The sequence below is a fragment of the Cervus elaphus genome, chromosome 17 (assembly GCF_910594005.1).
Source record: "Cervus elaphus chromosome 17, mCerEla1.1, whole genome shotgun sequence".
NCBI classification, from domain to species: domain Eukaryota; kingdom Metazoa; phylum Chordata; class Mammalia; order Artiodactyla; family Cervidae; genus Cervus; species Cervus elaphus.
Genome location: NC_057831.1, coordinates 37,830,463 through 37,852,920, shown reverse-complemented (window position 1 = coordinate 37,852,920; position 22,458 = coordinate 37,830,463). Strand labels below are relative to the sequence as shown.

Below are 22,458 nucleotides of genomic sequence, written 5' to 3'. Positions count from 1 at the left end.
CAAGACTTTTCTTTGCCTGTGACAGCTCTGCCCAGTGAGAGTTGTGCGTGAAGGTGGCACAGTTGCTTGGCTTGCAGGGACACGGACTGCCTCTGCTGCAGGAGTTAGGGCCCTATCAGAGGCTTTTTTTGAGCATTTTGTAGCTGGTGATCAGAAGGCCTCCTTGGGCAGTCTGTCTCCATAGCTCCGCCCATTCAGGCGCTTAGAGGGATCCCTTGCCTGGGGTCCTTCTCTGTTGTTCCATGTGTTAGCCACATAGAGGGGCTCCCCTGGCTGGGGTCCTACTGTATAGATCAGTGCAGTGCCTCAGGCACTTGAAGGGGTCCTACTCTGTAGTTCAGTGTATCAGGTGTTTGATGGGCCAGCCTCTCTATTGTTCAGATACCAATGCTGGCTTGTGGGGAGAGAGGGGCTGTGGTGATGGCTCCACCCGCTACTCGTGACTCAGCAGTATCGCCTTGCTTCCATGGCTGCCCAGCTTTCCTCCACAGGCATTTCACACCACAGTCTCCTCCCTCACATCCCCTTGATCTGTCTCTCCGTAGTCAACAGCAGCCCTTGCCTTGAGATTGCTCCACAATCCCTAAACTCCAGCTCCAAGCTGCTGCACCTTCCGGGGGACCTGCGTCCCTGTCTGGGGTATGTATGGCTGTGGCAAGAACTGCCTAAGTCTCACTGCATTTAGGCTGCCACAGATCAGCTGTTTCACTCTCAGCCTTAAATGGATCTCCTCTGACTCAGACAGTTGCCCCAGTGTGGAGATCAGACCCCACTTCAGTTCCCTCACCCACCGAGGGCAGGTCCAGTCTTACTAACACTCCTGTTTTCCCCCTATTTCCTTCGTCCTACTGAGTTTTGTGTGGTTCTGTATGTTCTTTTCTGCTGGTCAGGTACTCCTGTCTGCTCTCAGCTGTTGTTCTGCATGCATTTCTGTGTCTGAAGGTGTATTCCTGATGTATCCATGAAGAGAGATGTATTCCACCTCCACCTACTCCTCCACCATCTTATTCTCCTGACTTCATTTTTGAAGGCTATTTTGCTAGATATAGAATTCTAGGTTAACAGTTTTGTTCTTTGAGCACTTTAAAGATGCTGTTCAATTTTGGGGTTGTTTTTTTTTTTTGGTTTGTATTTTTGTCAAATGAAAAGTTGGTAGCCACTCTTACCTATTCTCCCCAGTGCATAGTGTGTCTTTTGTTTTGTGACCACTTATAGGATTTTTTTTTCTCTATCATTGGTTTCTACAATTTGATTATAGTATGTCATGGTATGATATACTGTGTGTTTTTATGTTTGAGGTTCATTGGAATCTTGAATCTATGGGTTATAGTTTCTTCTGTATTCATATTTTTAATTGAAGTATAGTTTATTACAATATTCTCCTGTGGGTTATAGTTTTTATACAGTTTGAAAATTATAAGATCATCATCTCTTCTGCCTCCCCACTCTGAGTGACATTTCAGGCTTTGTACTGGTTTACTCTTTCAGCTGAACTTTACTATAAATACATACCAAATAGTAATTTTTCTTCTTGAAAAAAGTTAACATGTTTTCCTTTAAAATGTGAACTGAAATATCTGCTTGGTGATTTTCTATGGTTGCATATTTGTTGTTCCCATCACAGTGGCTCCTTTATGTGTCTTTTCTTAAATTGCTAGTAATTGTGGACAGTGTAGACAAGAAAGTAGAAAAACGTGGAAGTCCTGCTTTTGCCTCTTATCAGGCACTGGATTTGCTCTGTGTGAAATGGGTGCAATAAAGCCATTTTCCATGAGTATTTTGAGAGTTAAATGAGAATAGAACTTATGAAGTACTCTGTGAATCCTGTGAGTTAATAGCTCATGGAGTCTTCTTGCTGGGGTGGGATGCAATAGTTTATATGTTTGAAATCAACTGTCTCCTTTTCCCTCATGTTCTTGTCTTTGTAGCTGTTTTTTCTCTTTACTTGAGTTAGGAAGAGACTGTTAATGATTCCTGTTAAAGTCCTTAAGGTCACTTTGGAATGAGCTGGACATGGTCATGCTTCCTTTTAATCTGTGTTTTCCATGTGACCAAGAACTCTTTGTTTACTGACAATAAACCACATACTATTCTGCACCTAAAATGTGGCTTACTAATGTCAAAAATTACTGCAGAAATGAGTTATTTCCATCTGTGGAGGAATTTTTTCCCCTTAGGTCCGTTTGTCAAGGCAACAGCTGAAGCTGTGATTGATTACATGTACCCTAGAAAATTAAACTGTATAAAATTAGAAATAGCCACTGCTTTATGCTAAGAGTCTTTCTCTCAGGGGCTTTCACTCTTCTGTTACTGCAAACATGCTTTGGCAGAGTTAGCGAGTATCTGCACCAATAAACACATTAAATAACATTTTTGTTCAATAAAAGATTCTGTGAATGAGGGCTAAATAATGAAGTCAAAAATCAGAAATTTTGCTGAGAGGATGGCCTTATTTCTGATGGTTGTTTAAGTTATCTCAACTTGTTTCAAACAAAAAGATAATTTATCTATTGTCTTTAGAAAATGAACTTTCTGAAACAGCAAGCCCTGCAAAAGGAGATGATGGATTTACTGAAGACCCTGTACATGATCTAAGTGTCCACATCATGTGACCCTTACAATCTAGTCACATCCCTTTTTTTCTGTTTTATATGACTGACCCCAAGGACAATGCTAAGTGCCACCCCAGGATCACTAGACTGGCCTGTGATTGGTCCCATAGGAAGTGTAAATATGTCATGTAGATGATCAGTAGCAGCATCTTTTTTGATGCTCAGGTTAGAAATCCAGGAGTCAGAAATTTAGAAATCCATGACTTCTGTTTCATTATTCATGCTCAACCAGCCATAATGTCCATTCATTCTGTACTTGATCCTTGAACAATGTGAGAGTAAATCCAAGTATGATTTATAGTAGGTTGTTTGTGTCTCCAGTTCCTCCACATCCTCTGACCACAGACTATATAGTGCTGTAGTATTTACTATTGAAAAATGTCCACATATAACTGGACCCACACAGGTAGAGAAGAAGCAAGCCAAGCAATCGTCTTTTCCTGAGTTCAGATCTTGACTCTTCCACATACTGGCTGCATGACCCTGGGCAAGTTGTTTTAACTTCTTCAAGCTTCATTTCTTTATTTGTATAATGAGCTTTAACAATACTACCTAGCTCATACGATTTCATAAGGATCAATGAGATGATCTGTGAAAAGCACTCAGAAAATGGTGCACACTCCGCAGATGTCAGTTGCTAATATGTCCATCTACTCACAATTAGAGCATAAAGGTCTATAATCAATTGTCACCATCCAACATGACATCTACTGCATTATAGCTGTTGACTTTGTTGCCTGTCTTTTCCACACAATTGTGAGCTCCTGGTGAGTAGGCATAGTGTCATTTTATCCCCAGCTTCCGGAACAGTGCAAACACATGGTAGGGTGACCGAATTGAAAGAGACACGTGTACCCCAGTGTTAATCGCAGCACTGTTTACAATAGCCAGGACATGGAAGCAACCTAGATGTTCATCGGCAGATGAATGGATAAGAAAGCTGTGGTACATATACACAATGGAATATTACTCAGCCATCAAAAAGAATGCATTTGAATCAGTTCTAATGAGGTAGATGAAACTGGAGCCTATTATACAGAGCAAAGTAAGTCAGAAAGAAAAACACCAATACAGTATATTAACACATATATATGGAATTTAGAAAGATGGTAACAATGACCCTATATGTGAGACAACAAAAGAGACACAGATGTAAAGAACAGACTGTTAGACTCTGTGGGAGAAGGCGAGGGTGGGATGATTTGAGAAAATAGCATTGAAACATGTATATTAACATACGTGAAATAGATTGCCATTCCAGGTTCAATACATGAGGCAGGGTGCTCAGGGCTGGTGTACTGGGATAACCCTGAGAGATGGGATGGGGAGGGAGGTAGGAGGGAGGGTCAGGATGGGGAACACATGTACACCCATGGCTGATTCATGTGAATGTATGGCAAAACCACTACAATATTGTAAAGTAATTAGCCTCCAATAAAAATAAAAATAAATAAGTAAATTTTAAAAATAAATAAATAAATAAAGATGAATAAGACAATATCTATGTCTCAAGAAATTCATAGTCCAAGACATCAGGAAAACATCATCATATTATCATTGTAATAAAATTAGTTTTTTAACCTAAGTAAAAAATAAATAAATATTTGGTGAATGAATAAATGACTTAATGTCTACCTAAAGTTCAGTTGTCTGACTCTAGGTGAGTGATCGCACCATCATGCTTATCTGAGTCATTAAGATCTTTCTGTATAGTTTTTCTGTGTATCACTCACCTAGAGCCAGACATCCTGGAATGTGAAGTCAAGTGGGCCTTAGGAAGCATCACTGCAAACAAAGCTAGTAGAGGTGATTGAATTCCAGTTGAGCTATTTCAAATCCTAAAAGATGATGCTGTTAAGGTGTTACGCTCAATATGCCAGCAAATTTGGAAAACTCAGCAGTGGTCACAGGATGGGAAAACATCAGTTTTCATTCCAATTCCAAAGAAAGGCAATGCCAAATAATGTTCAAACTACTGCACAATTGCACTCATCTCACACACTAGCAGAGTAATGCTCAAAATTGTCCAAGTTAGGCTTCAACAGTACATGAATCAAGAAGTTCCAGATGTTCAAGCTGGTTTTAGAAAAGGCAGAGGAACCAGAGATCAAATTGCCAACATCCATTAGATCATAGAAAAAGCAAGAGAGTTCCAGAAAAACATCTACTTCTGCTTTATTGACTACACCAAAGCCTTTGACTGTGTGGATCACAACAAACTGTGGAAAGCTCTTCAAGAGATGAGAATACCAGACCACTTTACCTGCCCCCTGAGAAATCTGTATGCAGGTCAAGAAGCAACAGTTAGAACTGGACATGGAACAATGGACTGGTTCCAAATTGGTAAAGGAGTATGTCAAGGCTGTATGTTGTCACCCTGCTTATTTAACTTACATCAGAGTACATCATATGAATCCCAGACTGAATGAAGCTCAAGCTTAAAATCAAGATTGCTCGGAGAAATATCAGTAGCCTCATATATGCAGATGATTCCACCCTTATGGCAGAAAGCAAAGAGGAACTAAAGAGCCTTTTGATGAAAGTGAAAGAGGAGAGTGAAAAAGTTGGCTTAAAGCTCAACATTCAGAAAACTAAGATCATGGCATCCGGTCCCATCACTTCACAGCAAATAGATGGGGAAACAATGGAAACAGTGACAGACTTTATTTTCTTGGGCTCCAAAATCACTGCAGATGGTGACTGCAGCCATGAAATTAAAAGACACGTGCTCCTTGGAAGAAAAGCTATGACCAACTTAGACAGCATATTAAAAAGCAAAGACATTACTTTGCTGACAAAGGTCCATCTAGTCAAAGCTATGGTTTTTCCAGTAGTCATGTATGGATGTGAGAATTGGACTATAAAGAAAGCTGAGCACCGAAGAATTGATGCTTTTGAACTGTGGTGTTGGAGAAGACTCTTGAGAGTACCTTGGACTGCAAGGAGACCAAGCCAGTCATCCTAAATGAAATCAGTCCTGAATATTCATTGGAAGGACTGATGCTAAAGCTGAAGCTCAAATACTTTGGCCACCTGATGCAAAGAGCCGACTCATTAGAAGAAACCCTGATGCTGGGAAAGACTGAAGGCAGGAGGAGAGGGGATGACAGATGATGAGATGGTTGGATGGCATCACCAACTCAATATTCGTGAGTTTGAGCAGGCTCCAGTAGTTAGTGATGGACAGGGAAGCCTGGCATGCTGCAGTCCGTGGGGTTGCAAAGAGTAGGACACAACGAGCAACTGAATTGACTGAACTGAAAGTTCAGCTAAGAGGAAAATAATATTTCATCCACTGCTCTAGACACTTGCAAAATTTCCCCAGATATTAAGCTAGATCAAAAAGGGTAGGAATCTATAAGAATTGCCCTACTTTTAATTCATTTATCTCTTGCTATTAATATGTACCTAGAACTATGCTAAGCTTGTATTAATAAGTAATGCATTGAGTCACAGAGAGGTTAGGAAATTTGCTCAAGGTCACAGAGCTGAAATGCAGCTGCACCACTCACATGAGCTCCAGAGTGTTCTTTTATCTGGATCTGCTTTGCACTAAGACTGTGAGGCTGTAGGGAGGGACTGTGGAAACAGTATTCTGTGAATCCCATCGTTTTGACTAAAGTAAGGTTGCTATTGAGAAGACCAAAGAGGAAATTTAATTCTGCTTTTGATATTCCCTTGCATCTGAGGGTGTATTTGGCTTTTTGATTCATGAAACTATGAGAATTGTGTCAATAATGAGCATTCTCTTTTCTTACTTGACACTACAATACTTAAAGCCAGGGGTTTACCATGCTCTCCCCCAATATATATTAGTCTTTGTGGTGTGAATTTAGCACCTGTTTTTTTTTTTAACTTTCTCATATATTTCTAATATATATTTTTTATGGAGTTTATGACTCTTGTGAGCTTCTTTGAACCCCTTCGGGAATAAGGCAGGGTGTGTCCTGTTCATTTTTTTATGGCTTGTGTGGTTAACTCTTCTATTTATCATTTAGGAAGTAGAAGCACAATTGGAAGAAGTGAAGAAGAAATCAGAAAATGAAATAAAGCAGCTGGAAGAAGAGAAAGCGGCTCTAAGTGTGAAGCTCCAGAATTCACTGCTTGAGGTAAGTCCCGAATAAACACTGTGCTTGGGAGTGATGATTCTGGACTCCAGGAGGTTTTTTTTTTTTCTTTTTCATTTATTTTTATTATTTGATTAACTAACGTGCCAGGAATCTCAGGAAGTCACCCTGACTTTCTTACATTTAGCATCCTTGTGCGGAAGAAAAAGACTTTAGCCTGACAGGAAGATGATCTCAGGGGCATAAATTCAGCTGCAAGTAACAGAGAGCCTGATTTATAGAGGCTTAACAAAGAGGCACTTAATGTTATACATAAAAGAAGGAGGCAGGAGGCTGCCGACGTTGATTCTGTGGCTAAATAATATCAGGTCTGGAAAATCTGCAAGCCTCTTGGTCCCTCCATCTCCCCACCTCCTGGCAGTTTTCTGGGCATTAGATACTTCTGCCTTTGTGGACTCTTTTCTTCATCAAAAAGAATTAAAAATTTTAATTTGTAACTGCATCGCCATAAAGGTGAATACAGCAAGGCTGCGTTTTTTCCTTCACATTTTGAATGAAAACATTTTCATGGTCCCGAAATGTATCACAGGTCCCTGACACTGCATGTAGGAGAAGTTGGCTCAGATTCCCCTTGGTTGTGAGAATGACTGTCACTGACCAGTTGTCATGTCCAAATTTAAAACAGGAAACGAGTAGGGGCAGGGGTGACCAAGCCTGCCCACTTCTTTAGAAAAACAAAAGGGTGTACTGAAGCCCCTAGCTGACTCCTACTCCCATTGGTAACATCTGTGCCACGTGGCTAGCCTGGGAAACCAAGGATTTAGCCATCAGGCCTCCATGCTGGAGGCCAGCCAGAAGAGTGGGATATGCAATTGATGTAAGCCAGCTGAACTATGGGGTTTTCTTCTTGGGCCCATCTGTCCAAACCACCCAGGGACCAAGTTCAAAGTTTAAAAGCACTGTGGACAGTATTACTGGGGAGAAAAACTTGCCACTGGACTCTATTCATCCTTTAGTGCTATTAACACTGTACCAGAACTCCTGGGCAGTTTTTTGCTGAAAGTTCTCTGCAGTAGTACCTACCTCATAGTGATTGTTAGGAGAATTAAGACTTAATACTGTAAAATGCTTAGGTCTGTGCCTGACACAGAGCAAGCATGTCATTAATGATGCTCTTTTTATATTTTACATATGTCTACTGAATGTTGTTGTGATTGTAAGTGTGCATCTGCCCCCTCCACTAGATGACAGCTCCTTGAAGGCAGGGACGATATTTTACCTTACCATCTTGCTCTCAGGCTGTTTCTTCTCCTCCCCACCTTATGCCTAGCATGGTACCTGAGGAGCATTAGTTTCAGCAACATCTGAGTTTCCTTTATGGTTATTAGTTCTTCTCAAAGTGTAGAGCTGGGAAACCAATCTGTTTAATTCACACTCTACATTTAGTTGGTTAATAATCATCATCATAATTAAGGCCTTATAGTGTAGTAGCATCCTGTAGCCACCCTTCTCTCATATTATCTGTATAATTCTTAAACATTGTTCCTTTTCTTTACCAACTAACTTTGTAAAAAAGAAATAGGGTGACCTTCCAGGAATGGTTTGAAAACCAGTGGAAACCATGCTACAGCTTTGGTATAGTTATATGAACATGAATAATTTAAAGGGAAGTGTTGGATTGGTAAACATGCCAGGTTCATTGTCTTCTGAAGAAATAAGCGACTAGCTAACTAGATATGGCACCTCAAGAAGCATGTCTGGGATTTGTTTAGTGAGACACTGTCCTCAGAAGTGATTGACTCAAAGGAACAGGCTCCCAGATTAATGACCACAGCCAGGTGGTAGGACTTTGCTTCATCACTGAATATTTCTATTCTTCTATTTCAGGTTTTAAGGCTGGAGGAATTTATCCAACAGAATAAGGCATGTCCCCCAAGAGGTGATGAAAGGCCCCAGGAATTGGAGTGCCAGCACTACAACATTTTAGAGACCCAGGTAACCTCTAGCTTTTTCTGCTTTAATTAAGGATATTTTTCTTCTCCTTTTCAGCACTTTGATGTCCCCAGTGACACATGCTGGCATTAATGGGCCCTTTTATTTCCCCTCTCGGAGCTGCCAAAATGCCTGGGGAAAAAAATCATTATAAAATCAATTTGCAACAACCATGAAGAAAATAGAGTTCTGAGTAATTATCTGCATGGTTTGAAAAAGAACAAGGCTTGTCAGATAAATCTTCCCTCCCTCTCTGAGAGCAACCTGGCTGGCAGACAAAGGGGCACTGGACTAGAGTGGGGTCTTTGGTTCTGCCTGGAGCATGAAGCCTAACAGTAATCACAATGCCCCCTTGCCTCCCTCCGCATCCACATCCATATCCGTGATATCTGTTACTCTTACGGTAGCCGTCCCACGTGATGCTGCCCCTTTTTAAGGGATGGTGCTTCAGGATTGAATCTAGTTTCTGTTTGTCTCTGTCAGGCTCATGCTAAGCTGTGTTCTTTCCCTAGGGTTGCCACAATGAATTACCATACCCTTGGGGCTTAAACCACAAAAATGTATTGTCTCACGGTTTTGAAGACTGAAAGTTCAAAATCACAGTGTGAGCAGGGTTGGCTCCTTCAGGTGGCTCTGGGTAGAGTCTGTTCCAGCTTCTGGGGGTTGGTGGTGGCACTCCTTGGCATTCCTTGGCTTGTCACCACATCATTAGCTTTCTTATAGGGACACTAGTCGTTGGATTTAGGACTCACCCTAATCCAGTATGACCTTATTGTAACTAATTACATCTGCAAAAGCCCAGGTTGCAAGTAAAGTCACTTCTTTAGGTCCTGGAGTTAGGACTTCAGTGTCTCTTCTTGGGGGCACAATTTAACCTAAAATATAGGCACTCAGTTAACATTCCTTGCATAATGTCAGAAACACAAATTCTTCCTGTGAAGTTCATGTTTGAGTACCCTGGCCTGAAGGACCCTCTTGGTTCCTATTTCAGCTTACCTCTTAATCTTTACAGCTGGCAAAAAGCAAAAATCAAAAATTTTTGGCAAAAATAAAAAATCCATTGCCTAAATTTCATATATTTTATTGCTGCCTCAAATTTTCAGTCTACTTCAGACTCCAGGTGGGAAAACACTATGTAGGTGAGTCTGAATCTCACTGCTTTATCCTCTTCCATTAATCCACCCATTTCCCTGTGCCTGTGTATCTTCAGAAACTATAAGTTCTCCTTGTTGATTCCAGTCCTATTTTGCAAACAGCCTTCCTGGGATAACCCATACTTAACCTTAACCACATATTCACCAGGATAGAAATGAGTCAAAAATCTAGTGGCTGTGGATTTGAATAACAGTATTGGTCAGTTATACAGCACTGTCTCCATTCATGACCTCTTTGGAATTTGTGTAACCCTGTAACGTAACCATTTTACAAAAGAGGAAAATGAAGGACAGAGAAGTTAGGTGGCTCGCTCATGGTCACAGGCAGATAAGCAGCCGAGATGGGATGGAGCTAGGTCTGTGGCTCTGATCCCCTACAATCCCTGTAAGAGTATCAACACATGTCCAGGATGCCTTCCAGATAAAATAGGCTATAGTTGTATGTCTTGGAATTAAGGAGAGTGGCCAGGACTCCCCACATTTCCTCCTCTGACACCCAGATGTAGGGGAAATTCTTGAGCAGCCCCCATTGCCCCTGCGTAAGCTTGGAGGAGAAATAAAGGAACACAGGTACATTTATCAGCAGGGCTGGCCCTTCCTGACTGAGGCCATCCCATCCTTTCTGAAAATGTCTGCTTGTAGAACATTCTTTGTGAGTTTCTCAAGAAACAGCCTCATGAGCTATCATTCAACAAGAACTCCTGGCCCTAGGGACAGCTGAACTTTTCACCAGTACCCTGTGGGACTTCCCAGAAAGGTTCTTCCTCAAATATTGGAGAATTTCTCAGGGCCTCAAAGTGACTGTGGTGGGGAGATGGGACAGAGTTGGCTGGGATCTTAAGTGATGAGATTCAAATTAAAGGAAGGTTGATAAGCTAGAAATAAATAATAATGAAGCTCCAGAAGATTACACAGCAGGCTGTATTTTCAGGAGGGAACACACACATACACACAAGTTCTAGGTATGTTCCAGGACTGATGTACAAGGGCCAGAGTTTTCATTGCAGCTCAAGGTCTCTCAGCCTTGGCACTTGACTTTTGAACTGGGTGAAGTTTTGTTGTGGGACTGCCCTGTGCATTGTAGGATGTTTTGTAGCATCCTTGGCCTCTACTCACCAAAGGCTAGTAGCACTCCCTCTGTAATCAGAATGTCTCAACCAAAAACTTCTCCAGGCATTGACAAATGTTTCCTTGGGCCCATAACCATCCAATTGAGAACCACTGCTGTAGCTAAAACGGCAAGTCCTAGAGAAGTTTAAGGGCTACAGTCCATGGGGTCACAAAGAATCAGACATGACTGAGCAACTATACACAAAGAAGTTTAAATACAAGTGCACATTGAAAACCTTGGGTTGGTGCATCATGAAACTGGGCTCTCATCTGACCCTTCTGGGTCTAGACAACGATCCCTCCAAGAGCTCAGTTCGAGACAGAAGTAAAGAAGGAAGAACCTTCATGAGTATCAATTCTGCTTGATTCAACTCAACATGTACGTTATTCATTCATTCCACACTCATCTGTGAAACAATGACAGAAACAGTACATGTAAATGTTTAGTAGGGGCTAACTCTTACCACTGTAGGATTTGCTAGGTCCAGTGGTATGAGCAGCTTGAACTTGGATAGACTTGCTGCCCTGCACTCCATCAAGGGTGTCAGTGTACCCCCCATGGCAGCGGGCGCAAGTGTCTGTTTCCCCACAACCTTACCAACTCAACAGGTTACACAACTTTCTGAACTTGGTCAAGCTATATCAGAGAAAGTTTATAATTTAGTTCAGATATTTTTTTCCAGCAAAATCTATGCCAACCAAGCGAGTCAAAGCTTTGCCAAGGCCCTAGAGGTACAAAGTCCAGGCCTGTGTGGATGGTGCGTGAGCAGTGCATTACAGCGCAGTGAACCCAGCCCCCACACGGGACACAACAACGGTTGTTCTTAGCTGTTCTGCCAAACCATTTCAGTGAGTCAAGAGAGATATAAACAATAAGGCCGAGACTTTTCACTCCATGCCCAGAATACACAGAGGGAGGGCTGCCAACCCTGGGTGTGGCTCTGTCCCCACCATAGACAGCTGAGACTCCATTGAGCCTTTTATCCTGGCCTCTCATGTCTGGTCTCCTTGATTCTCTTAGGTTCACAGTGTTCTTCATTAGTTTCCAGAAAGTCGTGTGAGTCTTGGTAATTTTCACAGAAAATTTATTTTTTTGTGGAAGATTCTGGTGTCTGGGTCTCAGTGAGCTGGGGACAGGAAAGGGATGAAGTTTTCATAGATCCTTGCCTGCACCTTCTCCAGAACAAAAAGAAAAGTTATTTGTGGTCATTATTATTCAACTCATTTTGCCTCAACAAGTCTTTATGAGTGCTGTCATTAAGAGAGGCCCAGGGCTGGATGAGTGAGGGTGGTCCTCAGAGAGCTCCATTTCAAATGCAGGAAGTAAATATTATATAATTACCTCTCTGGCATCAGTTTCCTCACTGTTCATCGTGGCAAATAGATCAAGTACCAAGAACATAGTGTGTACACAGTCCCACACCACAACCCTATGAGGCAAGTGTTATTATCCTCGCTTTACAGATAGGGAAACTGAGGCCCAAACTGAGGAACACTGAGGAACACCAGTGTCCAAATTACAGTTCTATACTGCTTTTCATTAGTAAAGTGGCAGACATGACTCCTGTCCTCCACCCCAGAGACTTGTAATAAACGGAAGAAAGCACATGAAGTCACTTTTAGAAACTGTTAAAAGAGTCTATAATGTAAGGTGACTTTGTAGTATCTATTACAGTCCCCTGTAATCATTTCAGCAAAACCCCATTGCATTAGGTGTTCTATTTTTAAGATGTGCATAATGCTGCCTTTGAAAGATTGTCAAATGAACTTGAGAAAGACTTTCAATATTTCCTTCCTGAAGATTTCCTGGGTGTGGGTGTTCCTTAAAAATAGAAACAACCCAGATGAGGTTCACTGCCTAGAAGATGAAAGATGAAGGCCTAATGTGACTGTGGGTTTAAAATAACCAGCCATTTGCTTGGGAGGAGTTGGGAGGAGGCTTTTGCAGTGGATGGTTAGGGGAGAAGCAGAGCTATTTATTTTCTGTGCATACTTTAGTGATGGAGAGAGTCCTGGATAGAACCTGAGAAATGCCTGATGGGGAATGCAAGAGCGTGAATTAGGAGCGATTAACTCAGGATCCACCCAGAGTGGCTCACTGTTGGTCCTGGGAGGCACTCACTGGGATCCCAAGCCAACAACCAGAAAAGGGATGCTGGAGAGACTGCCCCATTTGACATTCAGAGAAATGAGTATTGGTGAGCTTGAAAGTGCTCCTTCAGCCTACTGTTCATTTCCAAGGTCAGATTCCTTTGAGAAATATTCAGATGGCACCCCAGTTCCTTTGGAATGATACACTTTGACCCAAAATACCAGGTATAGAAGGTAGGGTGGTGAGGGTGAATGCTTTCCATTTATATGGTCTGTTGGTCCCCTCTGCTGAACCATTAGTTTGTTGAAATCAGGAATTATACCTCTTATTAATCTCTGTCCTTCCAGCACCTAACATACCCACATGTGGCAGATGTTTGCATCTCCTTGTGTATTAACTGATCCATGACGTGACAACTGAATGAATGGAGCTGAGGGTACTGTTTCAAGCTGGGTTAGGAACACCTTCAAAAATTAGCCTTGGCCAGAGGATGATTTAAAGGAACACTGGGTCCTTTAATTATTTGCAGGGAGGGGGAGGACTCATCTCCTTTTCATGGGAAGGATATCCTTGTCTTTGGTTTCCAGGGAGCTGGAAGCAAGTGAACAGAAACAGAAAAGATTGCTGAGTTTATCTCCCCGTTGATTTGGGAAGCAGCCTTCATCTATCAGGTTGATTTTAAGTGTCTGATTTGCAGATACGTTTCAGTAATACATTCCTATCACAGTTTGAACTCATCCAGTTAGGCCCTGATACTGGCAGCTGGTGATCATGCTAACACAACAGAGTGCCAGTGCAGTCACATGGAAGTCTGGGCTTCTCCGACCTTAGATCCCCCCTCTGCAACACAAGGACGGGGTTGTCTTTCCTGCCCACCTCCCTGAGTTGCAGGCGTCCATGAGTTACTGCATGGAAATAGATGGACGCTATGCTGTGGGGAGCTGGCGTAGTCATCTAAGTGCATCATCAGCCTTTTAAAGCATTTTCTATCCTCTCCTGTTTCTGGACTCCTGCCCAGGATGCCTTTAAATATATCAGTGGTCAATAAGGTAGCCCAGAAATTACATCCTGCACATTCTCTTTCACAGTCTTCACAGTGACTCAGAGTGCATTTGAAATTCTTTTTCATCTTCATAACTGTCATGAGATCTTTGTCCATTATTCATGTTGCTTTAAGTTCCTTCTCCCTTTTTCCTTGATCAGTCTTAGCAGTAGTTTGATGTGTCTTTTCAAAAAGCCGGCTTTCAGATGTGCTGGTCAGATCTGCCTTTTTCTATGCCATTAATTTTGTCTTTCATACTTCTTTCCTTCTACTTACTTTGGGTTTATTATGTTATCCTTTTTCTAACTTCTTAAATGTTCTATAATAAATGCACTTAAGGCTATAAATTTCCCTCTCAGTGTATGTCTTTAGCTGTATACCAGAGTTTTGAAGTTTATCTCACTTTTTAAACCTACTTTCTTACTGTTTTCTAAATTTTTTGCATTGTCATTAGATAATGTGGTCTATAAAATGTCGACACTCTAGCTATGCTGAAATTTGCTCTGTAGCCTGTTGTGGAGTCTGTTTTTTAAAAATGGTTCCTATGTGATAGCCAAAAAGTATACATTCTGTTTGGTTGTTAAAGGTTTGTTGTTGTAGTTCAGTCACTAAGTCGTGTGTGACTGTTTGTGACCCCCATGGTTAAAGCTTATATATTTAAACTCTAGTTCTGGTGTTCACTGCATGACCTTGGGCAAGGTTCATCACCTTTAAAATGGTATGATTCTCGCCTCCTAGAGTTGAGGGTGCACACTAAGCATTATATAAACATTAACAGTGATTATTGTTCTTTTTTAGCTACTAACTAGTAGCTAAAACTAATAAGCTGAAACTTCAGCTTATTAATCTTGTTCAAATCTTCCATTTCCTAGCTTATTTTGTGTACCTGATATATGAGTCTCTGAGAAGTGTGTATTAAAATCTCCCATTATAAATTTGCTTGTTCCTCCCTGTATTTCTGAACATTTTGCCTTATGTTTTCAGGCTCTGTCGCTAGGTCCCTACAAGTTCATTTTTAGAGCCTTGTAGTGATGATTCATTTTACTAGGCTTCCCTGATAGCTCAGTTGGTAAAGAATCAGTCTGCATGCAGGAGACCCGGGTTCGATTCCTGGGTCAGGAAGATCCACTGGAGAAGGGATAGGCTATCCACTCCAGAATTCTTGGGTTTCCCTTGTGGCTCAGCTGGTAAAGAATCTGCCTGCCCAGACTTTTGGACTCTATGGGAGAAGGCAAGGGTGGGATGATCTGAGAGAATAGCGTTGAAACATGTATGTTAGCATATGTGAAATAGATCACCAGTCCAGGTTGGATGCTTGAGACAAGTGCTCAGGGCTGGTGCACTGGGATGACCCAGAGGGATGGGATAGGGACGGAGGTGGGAGGGGGGTTCAGAATGGGGAACACCTATAAATCCATGGCTGATTCATGTCAATGTATGGCAAAAACCACTGCAATATTGTAAAGTAATTAGGCTCCAACTAATAAAAATAAAGGAAAAAAGAAACTCAACCTTCAAAAAACTAAGGAAAAAAAAAAAGAATCTGCCTGCAATGTGGGAGACTGGGTTCAATTCCTGGGTTGGGAAGATCCCCTGGAGAAGGGAAAGGCTACCCACTCCAGTATTCTGGCCTGGAGAATTCCATCAACTGTACAGAACATGGGGTCACAAAGATTCATTTCACTAGGGTAGAGATATTCATGTTGAACTGAGTCAATTCTTATTGTGATTACTGGTACCATTAGAATTGTTACATCATAAATAAGAAGAAATGGGATTTAAGCATAGGCAGTTTGCTGCCAGAGCCCAAGTTTTAAACGAGAGAAGGTCTCTTGGTTGTGGTGAGTGAAGTGAGGAAGCTAGACATGTAAATATCATAGGGTAGAGCATTGAAGGCAGCAAGAACAACCAGTGCAAAGGCCCGAGGAAAGTACATGCTTGTTGTTTGGAGGAGGTAAGACCAAGAGTTCAGTTCTGGACATGTTACAGTTTGAGAAGCTTATTAAGCATCTGAATGATGTTTGGAGGGCAATTGGATATACAAGTCCAGAGTTTAGGGGGAATCTTGGAAATGGAGGTAAACTGTTTGTCATTAGTATCCATGGACCTAGATGAGACACTAGGGAGTAAGACAGAAAAGAGAAGTCCAAGGATTGAGGTTTAGGGCAGGAATGGAGGAGGCTTTAGCAGAGGAGACAGAGGAGTAGCTGAGAGAGAGGAGGAAACCCAGGAAAGGGGGCTGCGTGGAGGAGGAAGGAACAGATATTCCAGTTCTGCAGAAAAGTTCAATTAACCGAAGCCCAAGGAGTGACCATTAGATTTGGCAACATGGAGGTCCTCATTGGCCTTGACATTGGTGGCCTTTCATAAACATTAGAGTATGTAGAAGGCAACCAAAGCAGTTTCATTCTGTGTCAGGGAGGGAGGGGAGCCCAAGGCCCCATCTTCCAGTCTCAGCTTTGCCTCTCTTATCACCAGGGGTATCTCTCATGGTCCCTGGAGCATGATTTGAAAACCAGAGATGTAACCAACCACTTTGTTTTACAGCTGATGAAGCTCAGGGCCAGAAAAACACAAAACTGACAGAGACACATAATAATAATAATAATAATAATTAACAGAAAGCCCAGGTAGCAATTTATTATTATTTAATGAGATTTCTCAACAAAGAGGTCTATCCTAGCCTGTCTTACACTGTTTTTTGTGGACAGTGGTTATTGTAACAAGTAGAAGAATCAAAATAACAAAGTCTTCTTCACCTTTCTTCTCTGCTGAAAGAGGAAATGATAACATGAACAAATACTATTGATAGAAAATTCCAAAGCCTCATTAACTCACATTAACTCATATTAACTCATGGTTTCCATGTTGTCCTCCCACCATATCCCACTTCTCAAGGCTTTTGATAAAGTTCCATGTTTTCTGATCCTGTATTATAGGATGTAGCAGACCTGTAATATGAGTATAATAATAATACCAGTTGCTCACCCTTATAGACCAGTGGCTGCTGCTGGCACTGTTCTCTGATCCCCGCACAGCCTCAGGTTTGCATTTCATTTCCATTCCTCTCTGATAGGAACCCTGGACAAGCTACATGCTTTAGTTTCTCTGTCTGTGCTTTAGTTCATCAGCTGCGTGACATGCTTGCTAGGCTGAAAAGCAGGATACAGGGATCAGGGCTGACACTGCTCCTGAGCCAGGCAGTGGGCTCAGCACTGAAGCATCACAGGCCTGAGAGCTGTGAGGATTGCTGGGGGCTCTTTCTCCTCTGCTCTCTGGTTTGGTAAACCACAGGTTGGCTCCAGGAACTTTACTTTAGTCTCATCTTACAACTGTTTTTCCCTTAGGATCCATGCTTGAGACCGAATGAACCTTCTCAGACTCTGCCCAGAGGAGAGGAATATCAAGATAAGTTAGCAGCTGAAGAAGGAACCAGCAGCGAAGAGGAGGAAAGGTACAGGAGGACAGGCAGGCTTCCGAGGGCTCCAGTGAATGAGGACTCACACTTGAAAGATTCATTCATTCATTCATTCATTCTGTACCTCATATATTTATCACTGCCCCATGCATGAAGCTTAGGGAGGGAATAGAAATGTCTTGTGTCCCCAGCACATCTAAGGACTTTACCTGAATTATTTGTCACACCAACTCAGAGAGACCATTTTATAGATTAAGAACCTAACACTCAAAAAGGTTAATAAACTGCCCCCAAATCAGACAGACCTGGACTGGCCCAAACCTCTGCCTCCTGTTCTTCCAAGTGACAAAAACTAATACCCTGAGCAGAAGGTAATATGCTCTCCACAGGTCTTAGTTAGTTTGGGCTGCTATAACAAAATACCCTACAACAGAAGGTTATTCTCACAGTTCTGGATGCTGGGGATCAAGTTGCTGGCCCATTCAGTTCCTGGTGAGGACTCTGGTTTGCACATGGCCATCTTCTTGTGTCCTCTCATGGAGAAGAGAGAGGCAGCAGACAGTGTGGGAGGAGGTCTCTCTTGTGTCTTTTCTTACAAAGGCACTAATCTCATCATGAGGGCTACTTTCTCATGACCTAATTACCTCCAGTGGCCTCACTTCCAAATACCATCATATTGGTGATTGAGGTTTCAGCATATGAATTTGGGGAGACACAGTTCAATCCACAGCATCACACAAGGCAGTTGGTATTTGCTGAGGAATAAAGATCTGTCATACTGCCTCACAAGTTTCTGATACAGTAGGTCTGGGTACATCCCAACCCTGTGTCTTTTGAGAAAGCTTCCCAGGTGATTCTGAGGCTACCACATTTATACTTCACTTCCCCACACTAATGACCAGCTGTGTGGGGTCCTGACAGATGACATGGAGTCCATGCTCCCATCTGGTAGCTCTTCAGATAGTCCTGGTGAGAGCTCTCTTCCTGGTTTGCACATGGCCATCTTCTCATGTCCTCTCAAGAAGAGAGAGGCAGCAGACAGTGTGGGAGGAGGTCTCTCTTGTGTCTCTTCTTATAAAGGTACTAATCTCACCATGAGCGAGATTAGTTGTCATAGTCAATTTGGACTGCTTAGCAAAATCCCATAGATTGGGTGCCTTATGAACAACAGAAATTTATTTCTCACAGTTATGGAGGTTATAAAGTCCAGGGTCAAGGTGATGGCAGTTTCTGTGTCTGATGAGGACTCACTTTCTGGCTTATAGAAGGAGTCTTTTCATTCTGTCTTCACAAGATGGAAGGGCAAGGGCCTCTTTTATAAAGGTACTAATCCTATTCATGAGGGTCTCACCTTCATGAGCTAATCTAAAGGCCTCATTTCTTATTGCCATTAGATTGGGCAGTAGGCTTCAAAACAGGAATTTTGAGGGGACAGAAACATTTATAAGCTAGCATTGAGGAAGCAAAGCCTACACCCCTAAATCATATCAGTGGCAGTGTCAGGTACCCTATAGTTCTGTGAACTCTCTAGCTAATAATACTTGCCCAGCTCCCTCCAGATTCTGTCTTGGGATCTATGAGATGTGTAACCATAGCAGTTAAAGAGCACAGACTCTGGAGTTGGGCCTCCAGACTAAATGCCGGTGCTGTCACTTACCCTTGGAAGCTACAAATCTTATTCCGTTCAAAACTAACAAAGGGAAAGAAATAATCTTTACTGTGAAAATACTGGCAGGGATTTCAAGAGGTTTCTAAGGGGTCCAGCTGGGGTCGTTTGTCCATCCCTGAGCCAGTCATTCTGGCCAAGGAGATATCTGGCTCTGATGGACCAGGTATGTGTCAGCCCTTCCCATGGGCCAATTAAGGATGAGGGCAGAGCTAGCTGCATCTGAACCTCGTGGACTAAACAGGATCATTATGGAAAGAGACAAGGCTTCCCTAAGGAGAAGATGCTGGGCAGACCAGCGGTAGGTGGTGATCACAGCAACCTTGTCTTTTCTCCTGTGCAGCTTTGTTGTTTAGGGGGTTACTCAACCCCAGAAGAAAATGAGGAGGTGTGGGGTCTGTAGGCTTCTTTCATGGGGGTTTTAGTGAGAGTGTAAGAACTGAGAAGTAATGAGAAAGGAATAGAAGGATCTATGGTCAGAGGCTGCAGAACAGAACAGACACATTGGTTCTTTAGGGGTGGGTTGCACATTCAGTAGTTAACCCCTTGAAGGTTGCTTGTCAGAGAACTTTTGGCATGGTGGGTTTTCCATTGGCTGTTGATTTAAGGTGGGGGTAGCAGGTCAGATGGGTTTCCCTGGTGGCTCAGCAGTAAAGAATCTGCCTGCAGTGCAGGAGACCTGGGTTCAATCCCTGGGTCAGGAAAACCCTGGAGGAGGGCATGGCAACCCACTCTAGTACTCCTGCTTAGAGAATCCCATGGACAGAGGAGCCTAGAGGGCTACATTCCATAGGGTCACACAAAGTTGGACACGACTGAAGCGATTAAATAGCAGCAACAGCAGCAGGTCAGAATCAACTTCAGTGGGAGCAGGGGGAGTCAGAAGAGTCTGCTATGGCTTGCTTGTGAGAGATAGTAGGATAGGATCAGCTTTTTCGGATATGAGGATACGAGGGAATTTGACACAAGAGAATAGAGTAAGAGAGGGAAATTCTCATTCATGGTGTTCCCAGAAATGATGATGATGATGAATATAATAATAGTAAATATTTACTGAATGCTGGATTAACCCATTTAATTTTCATTAGATAGATACCATTGTGAAGTACTTCATTTTAAAGATAAGGGAAACTGAAGAACAGAGGTTAAGTGACTTCCCTTTCTACTTATTCTGCCAGTAGATGGTAGGATCCAGATGATAGCCTCTCTGGCTCCAGAACTAATGTTTTTAACTACATCTCAACAGCTGTTCTTATGCCATACGAAGTTCCACCGTTTTCCTGTTTTTCTAAGGTCACTCTTTCCTTTAATACTCAGTAAAATGACTGAACTTGTACTTCCAGCTGTGGCAGGGTAACTGGTACTAGACTTGCCCTCTTTCTGTAGACAACTTTAAAAGTGAGCAAAATAAATGACAATTCTTTTAGTAACAGGACACTATGCAGAGAAGGACCATGTTCTTTAGAAGAGAAACATGAATTGAATCCCATAATCACTCCACATTTTCTCCTGCCTCTCTGTCTGGGGACAGGGCCAACCAGAGAGCAGAGAAGTGGAGGTAAGTTGAGCTGAGGAAGCAGACATCAGGGCTCAGGGCTGCTAGAGCAGCTGAAATTTGTAAGGTATGGTGCCAGAAGAGAAGATACTAAGTGGGGATATAGGGGGCAGAAATCTATAAAAATTTTCCATAGGTCCTTGCTGGGAGCTTGAGTGAGACTCATGAGGCCTAGGAGTATGCTGCCATGCTGCCATGGTGCTGAGAAAAACGAAGGTACTAGAGATGAGATGCTAGGAGACATTGGATTCCAAGATCAGCCACAATTAAAAAAAGCCTTTCTGAGCTCCATGAGCACTGAGTTGAGACCTCAGAAACATAACACTTTAGGAGTAAGAAACACACCCCATGGGATAAGGGCCACACCCTAGAACAAAGGACAGTGTTGAAATATACATGCTCTAACAAAAGACAAATCCAGGCATAAAAAGATCAGAAAGAGCCTTGAGTAATTTAACTGGCTCGCATAACAAAACTAAACACTTTGGAAAGGATTGAATAATACAGACTCCCAGTATTGTATTATCCACAGTATTGAGCATTTGATGAAAACATTATAAGACATGCAAGGAAGCAGAACAGTATGACTTATAATCAAGAAAAAAATCAGCTAATAAAGTCTAAAATGACCTAGATATTGGAATTAGCAGACAAAGACTTGAAAGCAATGATATGAGGTATGTTCAGGGAAAGGATTGTTATAATGAATGAACAAATAGGGAATTTCTGCAGAGAAATGAAAACCTTGGAGCAAATGGAAATTCTAAAGCTGTAAAGTACAATATCCACAATGAAAACCTCATTAGGTGTACTTAACAGCAAATTAAAATCACAGAAGAAAAGTTTGTCGCTTGAAGATAGATCAGTAGAAACTGTGCTATCCAAAGAATGAGGGGGGAAATTTTTTTTAAATGAGGAGATTCTTAGTGACTTGTGGGGCAATATCAAATAGTCTAACATGCATGTATTTGGAGCCCACATGTAAAAAGGCAAAGAAAATGGAGCAGGAAAAAATATTTGGAAAAAATGACCAAAAATTCCCCCAATCTGATGTGGGACACCAATTTACATACTCAAGAAGTTAGGTGAACTCCCCACAGAGTAAATCTGAAGATAACAATGCCTAGATACATCATAGAAAATCTGCTGAAAACAAAATATATCCCCCCAAATCTTACAAGCAGTCAGGTTTTTAAAAAGACAAATTACATACAGGAGACAGTTGGCTTTTCATGAATACTAACGACAACTGAGTTCTCATCAACCTTCTAGGCTCATTTTCTGATGAAAGCCAGAAAACTATGAAGCAATATCATTAAGGTTATAAATGGAAAAGAAAAAAAACACCTGTAAAATCCTAATTTTAAATCGAGTGAAAATATCCTTCAAAAATGAGAGTGAAATAGAACATTTTCAGGTATATAAAAGCTAAGAGGACTTTTCACCAGTTAAGCTGCAGTATGATTAACAGCAATGGAATTTATTAAAGCTGAAAGGAAATTACAGCAAATTTAAAGTTGGATCTACAGGAGAAAAGGAAGAGCCTCAGAAATGGTAAATGTATGCTGCTGCTGCTGCTAAGTCGCTTCAGTCGTGTCCGACTCTGTGCGACGCCATAGATGGCAGCCCACCAGGCTCTCCCGTCCCTGGGATTCTCCAGGCAAGAACACTGGAGTGGGTTGCCATTTCCTTCTCCAGGTAAATGTATAGGTAAATATAAAAAACTACTGCTTTTCTTTCTCTTCAATTT

The 22,458-nt window shown here is 41.9% G+C and overlaps 1 protein-coding gene across 2 annotated transcripts in view; it reads left to right on the top strand.

Annotated features, from left to right (window-relative positions):
* Positions 1-22,458, top strand: part of FAM184B (family with sequence similarity 184 member B) — a 118,247-nt gene that overhangs the window by 69,385 nt on the left and 26,404 nt on the right. For both annotated transcript variants that reach the window (XM_043870919.1, XM_043870918.1), the window contains exons 6-8: positions 6,611-6,721; positions 8,567-8,674; positions 17,417-17,523. In XM_043870919.1, the coding sequence (XP_043726854.1) occupies positions 6,611-6,721; positions 8,567-8,674; positions 17,417-17,523 (326 nt within the window). The remainder of the gene's footprint in view (positions 1-6,610; positions 6,722-8,566; positions 8,675-17,416; positions 17,524-22,458) is intronic.